This window comes from Talpa europaea (assembly GCF_964194135.1).
Source record: "Talpa europaea genome assembly, chromosome: 4".
Lineage (NCBI taxonomy): Eukaryota > Metazoa > Chordata > Mammalia > Eulipotyphla > Talpidae > Talpa > Talpa europaea.
This window is the reverse complement of record NC_140070.1, coordinates 21,631,464-21,655,282: the sequence shown is the minus strand read 5'-3', so window position 1 is coordinate 21,655,282 and position 23,819 is coordinate 21,631,464. Positions and strand designations below refer to the sequence as shown.

At 37.1% G+C, this 23,819-nt stretch overlaps 1 protein-coding gene across 5 annotated transcripts in view; it reads right to left on the bottom strand.

Moving 5' to 3' along the window:
* Nucleotides 1-23,819, bottom strand: part of MTUS1 (microtubule associated scaffold protein 1) — a gene marked incomplete at both ends in the record, with an annotated part of 94,569 nt that overhangs the window by 24,386 nt on the left and 46,364 nt on the right. For 4 of the 5 annotated variants that reach the window (XM_084232171.1, XM_084232170.1, XM_084232172.1 and 1 more), the window contains 2 exons: nucleotides 185-251; nucleotides 8,236-8,450. In XM_084232171.1, coding sequence (XP_084088297.1) covers nucleotides 185-251; nucleotides 8,236-8,450 — 282 coding nt within the window. Of the gene's footprint in view, nucleotides 1-184; nucleotides 252-1,266; nucleotides 1,321-8,235; nucleotides 8,451-23,819 lie in introns of those variants that run through there. The other variant, XM_084232174.1, reaches the window with a different exon arrangement.

The window sequence follows — 23,819 nt, the reverse complement described above, 5'->3', positions numbered from 1 at the left end:
GCTGCCAAGATTCAAAAGAAATGTTGATATAGTAAGTGTTTTCACAGACACCAGTGTGGGACAGCTAACAAATGCCAGCGTGCAACTCCGGTCATAACGCAGATAGGAAAACCAAATTTTCCAGTTTACCCCCTGCACCATAAAATCTAAGAACAACAGAGAAAAACAACAACAAAATTCTTACCTAGCTCTCCCCGGAGGTTAACAAGTTCTTGAGATAGGGTTTTGTGTTGTTTCAGTGCTTCCTCCTGCTGCGGAAAACACACATCAAGTTACTAAATGTTTTCAAGAGGGTCCCATTCATTAAGGCTTACATTTGTTATCACTAGGAAAATGAGACCAGAATCGAGAAGCCAAGATATGAATCATTTAGGCTAACAGTGTGTTTCATTAAAAAACACAGATGTCCCTCAGTTGTTCAGGAAATTCACGTTTCAAAATCGGTATTTTCTCAGGTCCTCGTGAAACTTTTATTTGAGGCACTGAATGGCCTATTTAAAAACATTTACTTTGAGCCATGCTTCACTGCTGTTCCATAGAACCTTTCAGCCAACGCATACTGTACTTAAGACGTAATGCACTCTCCTCCTCCAAGGGCAATAAAGGGCCAATCAGTGGAAGATAAATATTTAATGTTCTAAACACATGCACTTATATGCACTTTGTCCTATATTTGCAATTAAAAAAAGTTTTGTTTGAAGGCCAATACTTCTAAAAAGAAGACAAAAAGTTGGTTGTAAAGTTACGGCAAAAATTTAATCCTTTAAAGACAAAATTAAGCTAATTTTATTCAATTACACATTACTTTCTACAGATTATTATAGTTTGGATCAACTATAATTCTAAGTAGATTTTAAAGAAATAAATCAAAGGAAATCAGGCAGCTGTTTCAGCATGAAAAAGCAGTTCTCATTCTTGCAATAAAGTACAATTTCCAAGTTACCAGCAACTCATTAGCAAGCACACGTACACACATACTCATACAAATACAGTAATTAGATATGGTTTTGTAAGAGGTACAGTCAGCACCACAGGGGTGTAACTACGGAAAAGGCAGAACTCAAAGCTCTCTGAGTATACCCAGCCTAGGCTCACCCAAGGAGGAGCTCCCGCCGCATCTTGATCACAGTATTGCAGAGATCATGAGACCTGGCCTTTGCAGGCAAGAGTTGCTTGTCATTCAAAGCATTTTCCCCTAATTCCAGACAACCTCTGCCTTAGTCTCTGCATTCTTCCAGAAAAGCACTATAAACAAATACTAATTACCCTCGTTGCTGCACATGGAGAATAGAGGCACATTTTGCTGCCAGAGCAGCCCATTTTCCAGCTTCTGTCTCCAACTCCCTCCACCCACCACACTGCCCAAGAAGTGCACAGGTGGCCACGCCACCCACCAGTCTGGTCTGTCTACATTCAAAGCTTGACCAGGAGGCGCGCCTTTGGTCCTCGGTTAGCCTTACTTCACGTCCTGCAGGTTACCGTATGCCTCAGACGCCTCTCTCCTCACAGAAGCTGATGCTGCAGCTTCTGCCTTTGGCACAAGCAGCCTGTGATTACTTAAAGCCACAGCCCTTCATTTATGAAAAACGAGAGCCAGACATTAGACTGATCGATTGCCACTTACTTAAATATCAGCTGGTACAGTGGAAAGAAAAACTGACCTTTGGCTACGTGGATAATGGAGTTATTTTTAGATTTGTGAGCCTTTTTAGTCCCCTCTCTAATTGAGGTCATTAGATTATTACACTTACTAATAGAAAAAGGAAACTGTTCTCCAAAACCTGGATTCTAAGGGAGCTTACGAACCAGGAGAAGAACAAAGAAAGTGCCCGTTGTGACTTAGTGACTTAAAATTGAAATGACTTAAAATGAATGCTCTCTCCACAAAATTAAATTTGAGTGCTTAGAACATGGTCCATGCTGCGTTGAGAACTAGAGGGCACATACATTCTATAACTTTTACTTGGTGCTTTGTAGTTGTCTGTCACTGAAGACTAAGGAAGTTACCAACATACCGGTGTCTTAAAGATAGTTAACAATGTCCAGAATTTAAAAAGCGTTTCTCGTTGTGTATATTTTGGGCTTAATGCTTGATTTTTAAAGTATTAAGTTGTTCTGAAGCCACAGATCAGAGAGTTAGGGCTTTAACAATGAACAAGCAAATTGGTTCTTATGTAAAAAACAAAGTTTGAGGAAAATCAATCTGGCCAAAACCAGAAATCAAATAAAAACATACACTATACATTTCTCTTAACACTATAACTTTAAGCCTTAATTTCATTTACTTAGTGATCTAGTTTAAGTAACAATCAGCAAATTTTTTAACTGGATGTCAGGAAAACCAGGAGACAGCTTGACTAGATACTCAGCAGCAATGCTGTAACACATTCAGTGCACTTGCTTAAAATTCATTTTTTTTCCACTAGTAAGCAGTTCAATGGTTAATAGAAAAATCAGCAAGAAAGTTTACTCTTCTTCAAATTTATGGAAGCTAAAAGGACAACTGATTAACCTGCTATACAATTTTGAGAAAACTGTTATGTTCTATCATAATATATATATATATATATATACACACACACACACATACATATATATTAGCAAATATAAATATTAGCAAAAGTCAGATGTGAGAAATATATATGATCATATACATATATATTTCTCACATCCGATTTTTTGATAATATATATTTGCTAAATATTTTCAATTAGAAAAAATGAGATGTGAGAAATATATGTATGATATACATATGATCATATACATATATATATTTCTCACATCTGATTTTTTTTCTAATTGAAAATATTTGGAGGCAAAAATTTTGGTATCCATATGAACACATCCCTCAACTCCACTGCACTTAACTTTCCTGCTCTCAATGTCCAGAAGTCATCTATATCTTCCAACATCTGCCAGTACCAGGAATAGAAAGAGGGAAATCCGGAAGTCATCTTTGACTTTTCTTTACCTAAATGGGCTATGTATGCCAAGTCAGTTCTTGCTTCCTAATATTTCTTGCATCTGTCATCCTTTTTCTACTAGTGACAGCTCCAGCCTAGTCCTAATCCTCACCAGCCATTCTTGCACTATTGAAGCATCCTCCACACTCCCTTGAAGAAGGCTGCTAGATTATTATCCCATATTCTCTTTACCTAATGAATGCCCTTGATCAAAAAGAGCCTCCTGTTTAGTACTTACAAAAATAAATTTCACCCTAGCTTCATGAACCTAATCATCCAGTTACCATTTAGACTTCCATCTCCTCTTCTGTCCAAGTCACTCTCTCACCATGCCTGTCTCACCCTCCACAGTCTGGAATGCCTAGTCTTTACCTGAACCATTTTAAAACCCTTCAGGGAATACTGAATGATAGTCATATTCACTGTTCTCTTCCACCAAAGCCTAGATAGGACTTGACCCTTCTGATTCAGTGTGCAAGTCATTGCTCAGTACCAATTAACCAAGCACCATTCCAGATACTGTGAAAAATATGAAAGGAATTTAAGACATGGTCTCTGCCTTAAAGAAGGCTGGGACTAAGCAGAACTAAAATGCCCTCCCCCCAATTCTCTGGTTATCTCCCAAGGAAGATGCCTCACCTGAGGAGGAAGCACACAGGATAATAAGACCATGGGCTTTAACTACAACCCAGCATGCAATGCTGACCACAGTCTCCCATATCATAATAGACACATATGAAGTAGCTGACTCTCCCTGGCTGCCTGCTCTTAAGGTGCTTACCCTTCACCTATAGATGATGAAATGCATTTTGTCAATTAGATACTGATAGCCTGTTTCTTTTTATTCAGTTAATCCTATGTCAGTGTTTTCATCTTAGATGACAAACACCTAACCCAGACAATAAGCTTATATGATTGTATTTGTAACATGCAGAAGTTCACACAAAATAAAGAGTAGTGAAAATCTGGATAGAAAAATGCCTCCATACTCATGCATTAAATATATGAAGTACTCCAAGAAAAAAAAATAGATTCACCATAATTTAATTAGGAGTCCCTGAGACACAGGCACTTAGTCTCTGGCTGTCATCCCATCAGTGAGTATGAATTAGCTAACAGTGCAGAGCATCAATAAGATGGGGGGTTCTACAGAAAAGTCCTATCAGTTGGCTCACTGTACATGATATCTGACCTCCTCCCCATGTACACAATGATAATATCCACTTTTTCTGTTGTGAGACATTTTTACTTTCAGTAAACTGCTGATATCATTCAAAATTTGCCTATGTTCTGGTGTTACTTTAGATTAGAATCCACTTTCAAAAACAGATTTGGAGAGACACTGAATAATTAGTCAGGAATTTTGGATGGGGAGTGACCTTGGTCCTATTTAGTCGTACCAGGAAGCATCATAGAACCTTTTATAAAGAAATCAACACTGTCCTCTACTTGGCTGTCTGTATAGAGTACTTACGCATACAACAATGCAAAGATAAGTAAAATAATTAAAACTAACAATAGTGTGTTCCGGGAAAAACAAATTATAGTATTGCTTTCCATATTTCTGAGATATTTGTTAGAACTGAGCTACACAATGGTTTATGTCTGCCAAAAAAGTGGGAAAGCTATAGTAATGAAATCAGTTTATGCAAAAGAACAAGTGATGGTTCAAGGATTCTCTATAATCAACTATCTTCATTCATAATCTAGTGTTCCAAACTGTTTAGGAACAGTTAGCAGTAACAAGATGTATCTCTATATACAGATCAAACTATATCCACTTGTCACTACTGTAATGGGGAAGAGAGAACCAAGAGTTAAGAAAACTTTGCATTAAAGAAAAACTTTTTCCCCAGTTCTGGCTCTCCTTTCCAACTGTTTTATAACAGTGCCATGTACACATTAAACAATCAGTAAATATTTGCTAACTGATTAGAACTTGCTAGAAAAGAGCAAAAGATATTTATGTAAAGACTTTAGATTTTTAATCTTACATCTGAGGTTTCTTCCTTTCCTTATTCATTTGTTCCTGTGTGTCTATTATGTGTGTAAGGCATGGCCACAGCAGCGACAGTCGTCTCTTAAGAAAGAACTAGAAGCAAATTCTGCTCTCACTGATAACACAAAGTGGAGAATGACAGAGAATTTTAAGTACTTCTAGAATGCAGAGGGTAGACAGAACACAGAGCTAGAGGGACCAGGAAAGCCTTTAAAAAGGGGAGGACGGGTGAGCTCTGCTCTAAGAAATTAAGTGAAGTCATAATTGCACAGGAACCAGGATCTAAATTAGGTGTTTGAATTTACTATACAGCAAAAGTATCCATAAAACTCATTATGAGTTTGTCCTGTTGGGAAAAGATATCTTTCAGTACGTCCAGCTCAGTGATGCTTTTTCTCTTTCTCCAACTGAACATTTGATAAAATATTTGGATAGTATATAAGAGTCAGGGCATATGGAAAGGAAGTATCTTCAAATATTAGATTACATGTTATGTGGAAGGTGCCTGCCATACATAAGAGGTATTCAGGGACTGAGGATATACCTAAAGGAAGAGCAGATTGATATCCACTCCTGGGCCTTTGCTCACTGATGGGCAGGAGGGCAGGGCTACCTGATAGACTTAATTTGCATTTTTTAAACTTTGATTATGTTTATAATGAATCCATGGAAATTAAGTGAAATGATGCTACCTTAAGAAAGGTACGGGGGGAAGGATGGTAGTCTAGCAATGGTACTTCTAAAAGGATGAAAAAGTACGGGCAGAAATAGGGGGGGTGAGTTCTAGAGTCTGAGATCTGGGTTCAAGTACTAGCCAGACTTCTCTCACCAGCTCTCTGGTGATAAACAGGCATGTTACTCAGGAGCTCCTTGTCTCAACATTTTTATTAGTATATATTCCAACTTGTGTTTTTAGATAGAATTCAGTCAGATAAATAAGAGTATGTTGAACATTAGGAAATATTCAACAAAGGTTAAATCCTCTTACTTCTCTATTTTCCCAGCTATATAGCTGGAACATACAGGCAGTGATCAGTTTCAAAAGATCAGCTGGTGCCAAATAATCATAGTTTTATACTCCAAGTTATAAATCAGTTATCCAAAAGAAATATGATGTGAGCTATTTTAATGTTTGTAATTTTAATTTCCCAGTAGACACATTAAAATGTTTTTAAAGATTTCAGTAATATATTTTATTTAATCCAATATAACCAAAATATTATTTCAAAACAGTCAACAGAAAATTATTGAGATATTTTACATTCTTTTGTATGCCTTTGAAATCCATGTGTATGTATTATAATTACAATTAATTGCATATCTTGATTCAGACTGACTACATCTCAAGTACTTAATAACTTCCTGAAGCAGAGTGGCTAACATATTGGACAGATCTGATGAGCTGCTATCATTCAAAATTTGCCTCTGTTCTGGTGCTACTTTAAATTAGATTCCACTTTCAAAAACAGATTTGGAGAGACACTGAATAATTAATTAGTCAGGAATTGTGGATGGGGAGTGACCTTGTTCCTATTTAGTTGTACCAGGAAGCACCACAGAACCTTTTATAAAGAAATCAACACTGTCCTTTACTTGGCATCTGTATAGGGTACTATACAACGATTGACAAGGGATAATCGCGGAAGGTTTTAATCATTAGAATGTAAAGATGAGTCTGTTAGCAGTGCTTGGGGTAGATTATAAGGAGGAAAGGGTGCAAGCTGAAAGACTGCTGAAGAAGTATAGTCTAGTGGACAGCTATCCATACTATGAGTAAGGATGAACCAGTAAGAATGAGTAAGAGGGATAAAGGGCAGAGACACTGTGGAAAGAGTTCACAGGACATGATGACTGATTTTATGTGGGTGATAAAGGACAGAAAGAGTTGAATGTGGGATTGTTAAGCTTGATATAGTAAAACAAGATAACCTCTTTATCCCTAATCTGCTTCTGCCCTACATTTGATAGGATATAGTTTTCAATTTAGCTTGATTATATAAACCAAATCTTGAATTCCTTCTTTACATATAAAAAGGGGAGAAATACTGTATAGTATTGTAATTTTAAAAAACTAAACATCTCTATCTCCTTCTTAAAAACATACGTGTATGCACACATATATAAACACATACATATATATTACATATATATCTATTTGGACAAGGCTGCAAAATGTTCATCAACTATTAATCTGTACTATCTACCAGTTTGGCAGCCCATCAAAGGCACAGACCAAGTGACATTCACCTGTCTCCCTGCCCTAGATGCATACACAGCAGCATCTTAGGAAATGAATATAGTCTTGTTGAATTGACTTAAGCTACAAACAAGCAAACCAAACCGTTTTCTTCTTGAGATGCCTTGTATTTTTAAAGCTGTGGTTAAAAAGTATGTAAAGAGCTCAGATTATAGTCTCATCCCAGAGTTTCCCCTTAAGAGAATAAGTTTTTGTTGCTATGCAAGTAGCATATGTTCATAAAAACTTGGTTTTCTCAATGAATTTTAACTAGTTCCTGAACTGACATCCTTGGAAAGTATTGGGGGTGGCTTAGTAAGCAAAGACAATCTGTTTTGTTCTTGTTGTACCACAAAGTATTTTAGGAATGGATGGAAATCCTGAAGAGTCCTCAGATCTACCCTAAATTACTTTCACTGTTGTCTGACCCATAAATGATCAACCTCATCTTTGAGAGCATTAAACTAAGTGTGCTGTGGAAAGTGACATATAGTTAGGCAAAAAGTTAAGTGAAAAAAATCAGTGCTAATATAGTCTGGAAATAAACAAAAGTCGTTTCAAGGCAATTATCTTCTGTTGGTCTAAGAGACTCTAGAGGGGAAACTGAGGTAAACGAAATGTTTCCATCCTGCTTCCTGAAGGAAAAAGATAAATATCAGACGGTCTCAATTACATGTAGAATATAGGGAAACCAAACAAAAGGTCAAGAAAAAGTTAAAACCAGCAAGCTGACCATAGAACTGAGGCATACAGCAAAGGAGTAGCGGTCAAAACAGGGGAGGGAAGAGCACAAGAGACTGTGGTGATGTTTCACGGGTGATATGGTGCTAAAATAACTGTGGACACTACAATGATGTAAGAAAAAGTTTCTATTGTGTATTTCCAGAGATTCACTCAGATATCACATACTTAGCTAAATTAGATCCAATCTTACGAACTTGCAAATAATCCCAAGACAAAAGCATGAGCACCGTCCCCACCTGCCCTCTGCTTCTCCCACCCCCGACTCACCCACTGCAGTGAGGACACATCCTTACCTCACACAGCAAGTGCTGAATCACAACTGTTAATGCTTCAAACTTGGTATTACCACAGGAGAGAAGCTGCTTGAGCTGCAGGATAATTCCACTCTGGTTTTCACATTTTGTTTTATACTGGGCCAATTCGAGTGTTTTTTCAGAGGACAGAGCACCTGGAGACGTCTGTGTCTGGATACATAAACTTCTGGGAGTCTTTTGTCTGCCCTTTTCAACTACAAAAGAAAAGACAGGTACTTAAATATGTGGCTTTAATTTTATAATCACCACTACATGAGTTCAAAAACAACTAGGTAAGCCACAAAAATGCATTAAAGTTACGTTTATATAAGGAAAGAGTATGAATGACAACAGGAGTTAGTCAAATACTGGGTTGTCAGGAAAAGTCATCATGCATTTTTGCATAGAAAATAGAAAAAAATACATCATGACTTTTCTGACAACCCAGTACCTAGACATTTGGAATTTAAAAACCAGACAATAACCACTTTAATTCTGACTTTAAAACATTTATGTGGAGCAGAGAATCATGCACAGGAAACAAATTTAGCAATTCAAAAACACGAAAATTGTGTGCAAAATAATATTGATTTCATAGTTCTAATCTTCTAGGTGAACTGGCACAGAAACCAATAACAAGTCTCCCAACTCTATATTCTGATCATGCTCACTGAAAGAAAAATGACTGAGCAAATGATTGGAACTTAAATGTCTTTCCCTCCTCCCAAAACATTTTCTACAAACTCCCTGTCCTTCCCCTGCTAATGCTGATAAATTCAAAGATTTCCACTGCAGACAAATTATTTCCTAACCTCTACTAAATTGTCATATACATTGAAAATCTATGTCCACTTTTCCTTTCAAGTTCACTACTAAGAGTACTCTGCTCCTGACTATACAATTACATTTTTTTTTCTTAAAAATTTATTTATTTATACAAGAACCGGGGTACAGGTCAGAGGCACGGGAGCGTGAGAGGATTCACCAGAGACAGAGCGGGGAATGAACAGTCAGACTGTCGAAATACACTGCTGAGGGGAGCAGCAGGAGAGACAGGAGAGGTCTGCTGCACCATGCGGGATTCTCGCCTGCGGGCCGGGATTGAACCTACACTACACAGGCTGCAGACAGCTTCACAGTGCAGCGCTCAACCACCTGCGCCACCAGCGAGGCCCTACATTTTGTTTCATACACTGGCTTCATTATTTACCCTTTCCAAGTAGTAATAATGGCTTAATTTTTTTTTTCTTAAAGCACATGCTACTACTCCAAATTGATCTAAGAATCCATGCTAAGTCATTATTCACTTTCTATGCCGTGTTGCACTGGGAATTACTCTGTTTAAAATGAAAAACTGGTCCATTTTGGAAGCATTCCAAATATCTCAGTGACTTTAAATACCAAACTGAATTGGAAAAACAGGAAACAAGCTGCTTAGCTTCTTAAAATAAGAGGCCAAATAATCAAAACAAATCTAAATCTGAAAAGACACAAGAAACAAAACACTAAGTGTTTCCTTACTCTCACAGGCACTCCTATGGCATCCGCATACTGTGGTAACAAACAAATCTGAGATGATTTTTGTAAACAGTAATTATTTTCTCTAATTTTTCAGAGGGAGGAAAACTACAGTGATTTCTTGAAGGAAAATAAACAAAGAAGGCTCAGTATTCATGTTCCAAGAACCAATGGCAAAATTACACTCAATATATTACAAGTTAACAGCAGGAGAGAGACCCTTGTTTTCTATGGTTGTTCTCCAGATTAAACAACTCCGCTCACTTCTAAAATACCTACTGTGTTTCATCCTTTAAAAAGGGAAAAGTATGAAATATTTTTATTAGTAATCATTAAAATAGTTATTTGTCAGTAACTGCCACTTTCACAGCAGATGGGGAACATAACCAAGACTCACATTAACATCTGAGAGAACTTCAGTCTTTATATTAATAAAAAGTAATCTAAATATCTTATAATTTATCAAAATGAGAGTAGTATTTCTTTAGTTTGTCACTTCCTAAAATGTTCTTATAATAATTATTGTGTTATACTGTTCACAGAATAGTCTCACATTCCCTCTCTTTTGATCCTCCCAGTAACCCTCAGTAGGGAAGGTGAGGCTCAAGGATATGAAGGGACTTGTCCAAGTGGACACAGCTTCTGTGGGATGGATTCAATGGCAGAGGTTAGGCTCCTGCCGCCAAGGCTCTGCTGTTCCTACCCATTCTGCAAAGTGGAGATGGAGTGGAGACATATTACACAACCAAGAAACTTATATGCAATACTCTTCACAAAATGTTATTTTAATACATTCAAGCCCATTATTTGCCAACTCTTCATTTCAATAGATTACATATAAACATCTACATTTTATACAGAATTTTATGTAATTTTATAGAGTCAAAAAAACCCATTTGAAGCTTTGACCACCTACTGTAATATTTTGATAGCAACTCATCCTCCTAAGTGATACCATTGCTAGAAGTTCCATCAGTACTTACTGAAATATTCATTTGTTTATTGATAACACTCTTTTGAATCTATCACTTCTTGACTCCTTAACAATGTTAATTCCCTTTGTAGAATTTCTATGGTAATTAACTTCATTATTTAGTACAATATTGGAATTTTGAAATGGTCAGGTTATAACTATTCATAAGATTTGAGAGGTGATTTCCATATTAACATTCTTGGGGGACACTTTCTTTAGGATTCTTAGTCTTTCTGATAAATGTCAGTATTTACTGGCCTAACAAGTTATTTCATAAGGAAATATATTGAATTAGATATAAATCAAACTATTAAGAATTATTTTACACACTTCGGTTTCGAATGTAGATACTCCTTTTATAGCAACAAATTTCATATTTTCCTTCAAATTATCTCTTACATCAAAGTCAGGCAATAGTGGTATATTTATGTTTGGCTCCTTTGTAAACTAAATTCTTTTACTATATTATCAAGGTTTTTGGTTTTACTTTACAACTCTACTGAAAGTATTTGCTAGTTATATTGTTTGGTCACATTCATATACATGTTATATGCCTTCCTTTATATTTATATGTTTTTCTCATTAAATGATTAACTCCATTTCTAACATTATTTTAAAGATAGGGAGACATAGCCTTACCCTTGTGGTTTAAGGCTAAACCTTAAACCAAAAGTTTCTCAATGGACATAAAATAGCACATTTATGCATACTGTGAGGTATTTTTTAAGTGTGCAAATTTAGGAGCTGTACATGATGACTTCTTATTAGGTCTATGAAATCATTAAGATCATTTACTGTCTTTTATTTTAATTCAGTAACTTTTGTTAAAAGTGCTTATTATGCCATATCAGCTTCAAATTCCTGTCACGCACTCCTAATTTGTTTCAGGATGTCAGTGCAGCAGTGTTAGCTATTCCCTAGTTGTTTCTGAGCATCTTGATGGCATAGGTCCACAAGTGAGATTGGCATCTGTACATATCCTTTATTAATTCTGGTTGCTTTACTTTGGGTAACAAAATGGCATTTTTGTGCTAATAAGAATACAATTCTCCACATTCCAGAATTGTTAAATGTGTTACTGTATATATTCATTGGAAGTTTAGAAAATTCTCTAGGTCCTAACATGATAAAAAGAATGCTGTTGAGATCACTCCAGACTGTAAACTACTTTTTGCTAAGGAACACCATGGAAAACATCAGCTGTCCAAGTTTGGTTGCATTTCAATCACACAAGTCTCCTTGTTCTTAGCTGCTTTTTTGTTTATATTATCTGGTTGCTGTTTATCTTTAGTGGCAGTTGAGTGTGTTAGGGTGTTAATTCCATCTAACTAGATAAGTAGGCAAGGGCACATTGACCGCCTTAGTAAAACCCAAGCAGTCCCTGGATCTGTTACTTTTCCTCCCAGGTTTCCTTACGAGTTGGTAAAACAATCTCTAAGTGGGGGAACCCACCTATTTGTATCAACTCCCAAGTGTCCATTCATGAAAGCCCAAATAGTGCATCCAGAAGACAAACACAGCTCTGCCTCAGGTAGTACCAGAAATTATCTGTACATCAGGATGCCGTTCTCAAAGCCATCCTCCAAGAAGCTCATGGCTGGTAAGCAAGACTTTATCCTTTTATGAAAACTACACATGAAATGACATATATAAAAGTGTTTTCATTATAAACTTGTTTGGAAAGATTGAAAAAATAAAGGACAGCACCCTAAGGTCCAAAAGAAGTAAACTGCTTAAATAAATCCATTGTACGTTTATATGTAGAATACCACAGCTGTCATACAGGAGTAGGAGGCTCTTTGTGCTGAAAGAGAAAAGCTCCATAAAGAGCAATGTAGCTAATGTGACCCCGATGTGTAAAGATGTAGGGAATGTAAGAGCTGTTTTTTTGCTTATAAAGGCATAACAAAAATGGACAATGATGTAAAATAGAAATAAATTACATTAAAAAATAAAGGCATAACAAAATGATCACAGAATACATATAAAAAGACTAACAATGTTTACCTTTTCAGAGAAGGACATAGGAACCAGATAGATGAAAGGTATTCTAATGCATTCTTTGTAATTCTTTAACCATAGGGTAAATGTATTCTCTATTTGAAAATATGCAAGTAGTACTATTTTTTTTAACAGATGGTTAAAATGAATTCTGAGTACCTAAAACATTAACACTTTGTCATCAAGAAAACATGTTTAATTCATGTTGTTTCCTTGGGGGAATCTAACCAGGATTTTGAATGACACAAGTTTTGTGGTATGTGAATACTCAGACTATGTTTATATTTAAGGAGGAAATACAACATTGACATACATGTCTTTGAGAATTTCACGTAAGAATAAATAGGCAAGTGACTGCCTTCTGCATAGAGCTGGAAAAACAAGCTGTGACCTCAATCTTCCCCTTCATATACGGTGCTCCCTAAGGACAAAATAATACCACATGGTAACTGATGCCCCAGCTTGAGCATTGACCACCCCCCACACACCCTAGCTCATGGTGCAACTGAAGATCAGAAATGATGCAAAATCTCCAATGATGCCAAAAGCCCTAATGCTCATAAAGAGGGTGTTTCCTAATACTAAAATGCCGCAGTTTCCCTTAAATCCTACAGGAGTCATTATTTATAGGAAATGAACAACACATAACCCAAACTATGCCCCTACATTCTGTTTAACATGTTACCATTTTTGACAATGTAACTATATTTAAAAGTATAGTCATTATATCTATAAACAGACATGTTCTGATTTCAAAGAATCAATTTAATCAGAAACCTTAAAAAATGTGTTAACTTCATAGATTCAGGAGTCATTCAACAAGATAACTATCACTATTGTCATGGTTGATTCAACCTTACTGGAATTCATTCTAATGAAACTGAAACTTCCACCAGGATTTAAAAAAAAAAAAAAAAAAGACCTAAATCAAAGACATGTGTTCATTTGTAAAACAGTTGGATAAGATTGTTTGCTAATCTCAGTTCATTCTACTGAGAAATATGAATTTAATAAGGAAAACTAGCCTAATCAAGTACAAAAGAAAATGACTGGTCAAAGAGGAAGTGTCCTGCTTTTCAGGTTCAAATCACTCAGGCATCCAGACCCTCAAACCAAGGCTAAGAACAATTTCTGAGAGAAAGCCTTAACTATTAAGGCCTGAGCCAAAGACCACCACATATTAGCTGCTGAAGACACATCTATCCTCAGGCCAAACAAGCCATTAACTAAATCTGTTGCCTTTCCAAACATTAAAATCGAGTTAGAAATAAGACCTATCAGCAGAGTGTGCTTTGGCATCCATGAAAAACAAAACTAAACACAGAATTCAGTAATGTTGCCTAGCTTTTTATACACTCAATGCACATACTCACTCACCAAGTGTTTATTAAAAATCTACCATGATGGCTTTGCTGTAGGGAGGGGGACAGCTCCTAGTGCCTTGGGGAGAGTGAGGTAGGCAGCACATAGAAAAAAGATAGGTGCACAGAGGTCCATGAGACACCAAGGATTCCTGGTGAGTCATGTCTTCCCAGTATCTTAACCTCTTGCTGTTCTCAAAACAGCCACCTATTTGTATGGTATGTGCTTTTGACTAGATCATGTATTAACTGGTTGTATGTTAATAAAAGGTCGGTAATGAACTAAGGGCTGGTAGGTGCTCTCAATCTGCCATCGGCCTGGACAGACAACTGATCCACTTCTTTCTGCCTTATTCTGAACCTACATTGCTAAAAACCTTATTAGGGATAAAATGCAATGGTAATGTGTATTCTTGTAAGAGGGAGTATTTGGTTATGAATGATGGTCATTCAAATGACGAATGTTCATTAAGTGTCTACTGATGCCTTCCTCACAAATGGCCTCTGAGCTTAAGGAACTTTAATGCAACAGAGACACCCACAATGGCCATAGGATTTCATGGTCATAAAATGGAATTACATCTACAGTGGGGTGGGAATACAGGTAGAGAAACCCCAGCTCTGGGGCAGTCCAAGAAAGGGGTTCAAGAGGCTGAATTTGCATGGACATTTGCACATTTGGCAGACAGCTGAGCAGAAGTGAGCAAATACAAAGGTGTAGAAGTACGGGAGCCCCTGGATGGCCCGTTCTGACAAAGAAATAATAATAATAAACAGGAGCTAGAACATGTATGTCATATGAGGTTTAGCTCAGAGGGGGCCAAGGAGGCTGAGCAGGGCTGTGGAGGGATGCGGAAGAACACCTGAGCGGGTAACAGGGAGGTCAGCAGGGAGGCTCAATGACAGTGAGAACAGGCAGGAAAGATGAATGTGTTTATGAGGCAGAACAGGAAGAATTAATGATTAGTTGGATCAAGGGGATCCAGGATGAGTCACAGGTCTCCAGCTAAGCAACAATACAAAGAGCAGTAGGTTAGCATGTGAGGGTGAGGACAAGAGTTTGGTGCGGGACCTGGTGGGGAAGGTGTTATGACACCTTCTTACACTTTGCTCACCATTCTTCAGAGTCTATTCTAATACTCAACTGTTCCATTAACACTTTCTAAATTTAATCATCTGTTATGTAGTTTTCTTTAGAAACAATCAGCTCTTTATCTCCCAGTGTCCTGAACACTGTCTCTAACACATGAGTTTTAACAAACATTTCTAGCTGTAGTAATTTAAAAGCAAATCTCTGGTAATCTGACCAATTAAGATATTTTCAAAATTTTCATGTCATCAATTATTAGTTTTAATTTGTATAAAGTTTTTTGGTATTCTTTCACTATTTTTTTACTCTAAAAGACTTACTAGTAATAATAATTTAAGCTCTACAGAACATATCTTTCTATTGCTAGGGAGGTTATGGCATTTGTTTAATATGGAACATTTCAAGCTCACAAAACAGAATGTTTAGACTTTTAAAATTACCTCAGACAATTTTTGAGGTCTGGGGGATTTTAAGATATCTAGGCATTTTAAATTTTACATTATTCTATTGTTAATTTTTTTTTGCTATAGTTTGTACTGTATGTAAAAATGTTTTAAGATTTTGTAATTTAACATTAAGGATAGAAGGCACATACGTATTTAAAAACTCCTACTTCATGGCGTCCCCTGGTGGTGCAGGCAGTTGAGCGCCGCACTGTGAAGCTGTCTGCAGCCTCTGCAGCGCCAGTTTGATCCTGGCCAGCCCGTGAGGGTCCCACATGGCGCGGCAGACCTCTCCTGTCTTGCCTGCTGCTCCCCTCAGCAGTGTATTTTGTCAGTCTGCTTGTTCTGTTCCCTGCTCTGTCTCCAGTGAATCCTCTCACCCTCCCGCGCATCTGGACTATAGCCTGGTTCTTGTATAAATAAATAAATCTTTAAAAAAATAAAATAAAATAAAAACTCCTACTTCAGGATTACATGTTTACAAAATTATTTCCGAAATATCAAAATTTAACAAATATTTTCCATGTAGCTGGCCAGAAAAAAAAAGATTTCTAAAGTTTCTAAAATGAACTACTTAGCTATAAAGAATAGTAGGAAATTCACTATATTCAGAAGTACTTTAAAGAAGCTACTAATTGCATCCCTTGATTAGTTTTCTAAATAATTAAAAAATCCAAAGTTTATGAATTTGTTTCAAGACTAGAGATTATACCATAAAAATTGAACACACCAAAAAGATTTATAAGTATTACAATTCTATATAGGAAAAATATGCATTCTTAGCTTAACTTATTAAATTGAATTTTACTTTTTATTAGGTTAGGAAACAAGTATCTATTGTTATCCTTGTTCACACTGCCCAAGCACAAAATGAATAGGTCTTTTCTCAGAGCACAGCAAACCAAGTTCCCACTGATGTCAGCAAGGGGCCATCTCACTAGACAGCAGTCGCTAGTACTGGCTTTTCCTCCTTGGTTATTAAACACTGGCCTTCATGTGGACCTTCTTTTAGTCTTTGTCTTGCTGATCATTTCGACTTACCAATTTTACTAGTTCAGCATCACAAAGCCTGTTTGATTTCAGTGATGACAATATGCACCAACAAGGTGTCCTTTTTAATTCAACACATGAAAGGACACAGCACAAGGAATAGGATATGATTCAAAACATGCACAAAGTCTGCAAGGCCCTCCTCCTACCAGCTCTACCTCCAGTACATTTACTACTTGCGATTTTTTTTTCTTAAAGATTTATTTATTTATGCATACAAGAGCTGGGGCACAGGCCAGAGATGAGGGGGGTTAAGAAGATTCATCAGAGACAGAGCGGGAAACAGAACAGGCAGACTGACTGAAATACACTGCTGAGGGGAGCAGTGGGTGAGACAGGAGAGGTCTGCTTCACCATGTGGGCTTCTCCCTGGCTGGCAGGGGATCGAACTCGTGCTGCAGAGGCTTCAGATTGCTCCACAGTGCGGTGCTTAACCCCTTGCGCCACCAGGGAGGCCCTACTTGAGAATTTTAAATGCTATCTCTTCTGTCTCTTTACATTGAGCTAGCCAGCTGAGAGGATATCTCCACTGCTGTGCAACTGAGGTCAGGCCCTGGGGGCCATTGCTCCACCGGCACAAGTGGTATCCCTATCCATCACAGATGTGTTGCTATCACATGATCTTTGTCAAACAAGGTCCCACTCCTCTCCGTTGCAAAGCAGCATGGCTAAATCAAGGCAAGAGCCAACACAAGACTGAATCCCCCCAAAACACCAAAGGGTCAAAAAATCCTACTGTATAGTCCAAACAATAAACTATCTTATAGTAGAAGCAAAGCTAAAATAGTCACTGAAAACCTTCAACATTAAGAATTTCTATGACACCAATAATAAAAAAAGGAGAACATCATTTTTCAAAATGCTAACCAGTAAAGGGAAAGCGATTTTGGAGAGAAGTGTCTAGAACCAGAGAACCTCAGAAAAAGGGCAAGTTTCTCACCCCCCAAAAAAGCTCTGTCAGTTATATTTTTCCCCAAAGCTAAATACTTGCTGATGTTTATAAAAAAAAGGATGTTCAGGTGCTAAAATAACCCAAAGATTACCTATTACAAATACAGAAAAATGTTTAATATTGATACACTGAAAACCACACTTGTCTTTTACCCAAGAAAATAAGCAGTGTAAACTATAGATCTGAGGCATACAGCAGGGGAGGGAGAGGAATCAAAACAGGAATGGAAACGAGCACAAGGGACCATGGTGATGGCTCACAGGTGATGTGCTGGTGGGATATTTACCGGGACTACATCAGAGGGGAGAAATCAAATACTGTACAAAAATGAATGACAATGTAGGAAAATTAAGAAATTAATGAGAAAAAAATGAAAAGCAATGTACACATACTATTAATATTGTTTTAGCTCTAAAACATGCCACAGAGCTAAGAAAAAGTACCATAATCTATATTATTTCATTTATAGTGATTCTCTACTATCCAAATGCATTCACAGTTTTTCCATGTATCTACATGTTTTTTATGGAAGTTTTCCTAAATGGCTTCATTGACTTCTACATTTTGTACGATGAGAAATGCAAGAGATATGGAAGTCTGTTCAACAAATGCATAAATTCTTTAATAATAATTTTTTAATCTTTTGTTAATACATTATAAATACATAAAAGTCACACTTCAATTTTACCTTTTTTCTCAATGTATTATTTTATGCAACCAAAAAGCAACTTTAGAGATCTAAATCAAATATTAACCTATACATTCAAACAAAAGATCTTGAAAGTGCTTAATTGAAATAATTGCAAAATAGATGCTCATTACCTAAAACACTCACATCACAACAATATAAACAAGGTTTGTTGCAAGATTCAACTTGTTAATTTTATTTGTGAATAAAATAATCTTATTTGTAAATAGCCACTGTCACCTTTTGAGAAATAACTCTTTTGCCTTCTCTGTGGCAGTGAAATAAGCCTCTACCCACCCACCCCCACCCCCAAATACCTGAATGAAGCAGAGAGACTGGAGAAGTCAAACACTCAATTTCCCATCCTCCTTTGCAGGCAGAGAGAGCCATGTGACTGAGGTCTAGTAATGAGATGTAAACTTCAGTGATTTGGCACCACCTCTTTCCTATTACTTTTTTTTCCTGCCTGGAGCAGCCATTGTGAGATCATGAGGCAACAGTCAAGAGGAAAGGGCTGAGAAATTAGCAGATGTTGATCCTGACACACTTGCTAAGCCACTGAATGACATCAGAACTTCTCAGGTGAGACAGATAAGCTACTGTTAGTTAACCTGGCTGTTATTTGCAGTTAAAAGCACTCTACTTCACAGCTCAAAAATGAATACCAAACACAACAACACAATTTGACTATTCCACCTTGTTCTCATTAAACATCCAGTCAAAATTGTCCTCTTTGTGCTGATTTAAGTAAATGAAAATATTTTTTCTATTAATACTTCTACTGCCCTCCCACCCAACCCCCCAACAACTTGCCAGAGTAATTACTTTTAATCTAACTTAGCAAAAAAAAAAAAAAATCTATTTCTTAGTGTAATGAATTTCCTTCACTTGAATCCAATTAACTCTGTGGTTCAAATTGATAATTTTTATAACTAATATAATAAAAAGTCTCCCCCCCCCAAATAAAAGCCTAGGGCCAGTTTCACTAATGAGTTCTATCAAACCTTCAAAAGTGAACGAAAACCTATCCTATCAAACTCTTTCAACAATTTAAGAAAGAGAAAATGGTTCCAAACACATTTTATAAGGTCAACATTACTGATACCAAAAGCAGATAAACACACACACACAAACTACAAATATGCAAAAATCCTCAACAAAATCTTAGCAAACAAAATTCAAAATACATTAAAAGGGTCATACTTCAAGACTAAGTGGTATTCATTCCAGAGATACAAGGATGATTCACCATCCAAATATGGATTAATATAATTCACCACATCAACAAAAGGAATAATTAACATCATATGACCATATCAATAGATGCAGAGGAAGCATTTGATAAGCTTCAACATTAATTTATCATTAAAAGCCTTCAAAAGATGGGGATAGATGGAATTTACCTCAACATTATAAAGACCATAGATGATAAACCCACAGCTAACATCATACTCAATGGTGAAAAATTGAAAGTTTTCCTTCTAAGATCAGGTAGATGATAAGGAAGTCAACTTTTACCAATATTAGCCAACATAATTTTGGAAGTCATAGCTAGAGGTTAGGCAGGAAAAAAGAGACAAAAGGAATCAAAATTGGAAAAGAAGAGGGAAAACTATCGCCATTTGCAGAAGACATGATAACATACATAGAAAACCCTAAAGACTCCACTAAAAAAACTAATTTTAAAAAACAGTGATTCAGAAAAGCGGCATATTACAAAATCAATTTAGAAAAATCATTTGCCATTCTATGCAAACAATGGGCTAGAGAGAGAAGTCAAGAAAAAAAAATTCTATCTACAACTGCATCAGAAAGAATGAAATACCTAGGAGTACACTTAAGAAAGGTGGTTAAGGACCTATACAATGAAAACTATAAGACATTTTTAAAAGAAATAGGGCACAACACAAAGAAATGGAATGATAATCTCTTCTCATTGACTGGAAGAACTGAACATTGTTAAAATGGGCCCTTTTCCCAAAATAATATACGGATTCACTGCAATTCCTATCAAGGTTCCAATGGCACTCTTCTAAGTTACAGAACAAACATTACCAAAATTTACATGGAATCACAAAAGTTTCTGCATAGCCAAAGCAGTCCTGATAAAGGAAAAGGAAAAATGGTGGCATCACAGCCCCAGACTTCAAACTATACTACAAAGCTGCAGTAATCAAAATAATATGGTACAGAAATTTAAAAAAGACACACAGACCAATGAAATAGAATTGAGATCCCAGAAATACACTTAGTGGACAGTAAATACATGACACAGGAGCCAAAAGCATACACTGGATAAAGGAAAATCTCATCAATAAACAGTTCTGGGAAAACTGGACCACTACAAGCAAAATGAAACTAGGTCATTCTCACATCATACACAAAAAGTAACTAAAATGGATTAAAATGGACTTGGATGTAAGACCTAAAACCAAAAGGTATATAGAAGAAAACATAAGCAAAATATTGGTTTCCATGATGCCTTTGGAGAGAGCAAGGGAAACACCCTACTGTCACACATCTGACAAGGGGCTAATAGCCAAGATCTATAAAGAATCACACAACTCAACAAGAAATCAACCCAATCAAAAAAGGGGCAGCAGAGCTAAATAGGCACTTTCAATGAAGACATACAGATGGACAAGAAGCAAATGAAAGTATGTGCATCATTACTTATTAGAAAAATGCAAATCAAAACCACAAAGAGATATCACTTCACACCTGTGAGAAAGGCCTATATCAAAAAACCCAGAAACAAGTTTTGGCAAGGATGTGGAGAAAAAAGGAATCCTCATACAGTGCTAGTGGGAATGCAAACTGGTGCGTCCCCTTGGAAAACAGTGGTGAGATTTCTCAAAATATTAATAGATCTACCATAAGATCCAGCAATTCTACTCTGAGGTATGCAAAAACACTAATTTGAAGTGATATATGCATTCCTGAAGCACTATTTACAATAGCCAAGTTATGGGAACAATCTAAGTGCCCAAGGACAGATGAGTGGATTAAGAAGATATGATATATATACACACAGTGGAATACTCAGCTATTAAGGAAAAAAAAAAAAGGCGAACTCACCATTTGCAACAACATGAATGGACAGTAAATAGATTTTAAAAAGATGGAACTGGAGGGGATGATGCTAAGTGAAATATGTTAGAAGGAGAAAGAAATATCAGATAACGTCACTTATAGAGAAACAAAATAGAGGGTCACACAAAACCAAAGCAATAATAAAACCTAGAACTCTGTAGAATTGTAGCTACCACTAGGTGAAGGGAGGATGGAGAACAAGGTATGCAGGGAGCCCAGTGGACTATGGTGGAGGACAATGGGTGCCTTGGAGTTGGGTGTAGTGACAGATCTGAAAGGGTATGATCCTATACTTCTGAGACATACACAGTGTTGTAAACCAATATTACCTCAATTTAAAAAAATATGGGGGGGGGCGGGGGCCTCAGTGGGTTAAGAGCAGTGCTGTGAAGCTGTCCACAGTCTCTGCAGCACAGGTTCGATCCTGGCCAGCCAGGGAGATTCCCACATAGCGTGGTAGACCTCTCCTGCCTCGCCTGCTGCACCCCTCAGCAGTGTATTTCTGTCCATCTGCCTGTTCTGCTCCCTGCTCTGTCTCTGGTGAATTCTTTCACCCTCCTGCACCTCTGACCTGTACCCCAGCTTTTATATAAAAAATCTTAAAAAAAAATACAGGTAGCTCCAGCTTCATAGAAAAACATACTGAAAACGGGCAAAAAGGAATATTTCTACCTACAAGATTTTTTTCCTTCCACTGACTCATAATATTGGAACAAATATGTTAAGGCAAAATTCTGAAATAGTCTGAGCTGAATACTTTGGCAAGTCTGTGAAGTCACTTCTTAGAAGATGTGAGCACTTCCCCGATTTTCATCCATGTCTAACATCCTGCAGCATCACTCAAAACTCTGGCAAATTCGCTCATTTTCTCTCCTCACTGTTATTTACAGAAGGAATTATATCCTGGATTGACAACATGCAGTGCCAGTGGGTGCCATGCCAAAGTGCACAGTACCATATGTCAGGATGGGTGGAGGAGGAGGCTGGGCCCCTATACTTGGCAGTCATACTGCCCCATGCTTCAATATATCAAAATACTTTCATTCCCTTGAAGGAATCATCCTCTGTCTGACCACCGGGTTTTTGCATGCTATTTTCTCTTCTAGGAACACTTTTTCTTCTTGGCTCATTCATATGTCTTCAGGCCCAAGCTTAGTGGCACTTCTGAAAGACGTGGATAAAGTCAGCCCCACCTGCTAAGAGCTGCCCCAGGTGCCTAGTCCATGCCCACCCGTGATTACATGATGTTGTAGGTGTGCTTCCCTCTGTCATACTGTGGGCTGTGTCAAGGCAAGGGCCATAGGTGCTTTAGTCCTGGCTATATTTTCGGCACCTAGCATTGTGTTGGGTATTTTAGTGCATGCTTAAGAAATACTTATTTATGAAATGCATGAAGTAATCTTGCAATGTGAAAGACAGTTTGGAAGCAGGGGAAAAGCTGGTAGTAGAGACCTCCTTCAAATTATGCAAAGTATTGACAGGTATAAAACTCTCAATACTTGATTATATTTAGCTTAAAAGAAGAGCAATTTTATTTTTTATAATAAATTTTATTTTTATATTCCCCATACAATTTCAACCCCCCCATTTTGACCCCAATCCCTCCCCTCCCTCCACCCACCCCCCCAAAAGTGTCTCTGGTTCATAGATTTTTGTTGATTTTGATTTTCACTTTCTTATAGTTATTCATTTTCCTGGTCCCTTATTTAAGTTTTCTAGATTCCTGCTACGAGTGAGACCATCCGGTATTTTTCTTTTTCTTTCTGGCTTATTTCGCTGAGCATGATCCCTTCCAGCGCCATCCATGTTGCTGCAAATTGCATGTGTTTATCTTTTTTGAATGCTGAGTAATATTCCATGGTATATATGTACCACATCTTCTTGATCCAGTCATCTATTTTTGGGCATTTGGGCTGTTTCCAAAGTTTAGCTATTGTAAATAGTGCTGCTATAAACATAGGGGTGCAGGTGTTCAAGAAGAGCAATTTTAAAAGCTTCAACTTAATAAAGCCTGAACTAGAGTAGTGGCAGAGGGTAAAAAAAAAAAAAATAGACACTTCAATGGACATAGTCTTATTCTCACAGTAAAATAGTTGTAGATAAATGAGGAAAGAACAATGCTTCAAAGGTGACTGAGATTTGATGGCAGGATAAGGGAAAAACCGTAAGCATCATAAAAAAATATAAAACGAGTATTAACTGAGTTTGGATGGCAAGGAGAGATTTAGATAGGATGTATTTTTATGTATCAGTAATACATCCAGGCAGTAATACATACATACACTGAAATCTGTAGTCTTAAAATTTACAGATTTTGAGGTTCGATTATCTCTTGATTCCTTTCTTTGAAGTCCTGTATTGTTACGTGAACAAGGTCGTCCAGCAGAGCCAATGCTCCTGCCCCAGGCTCTCGGA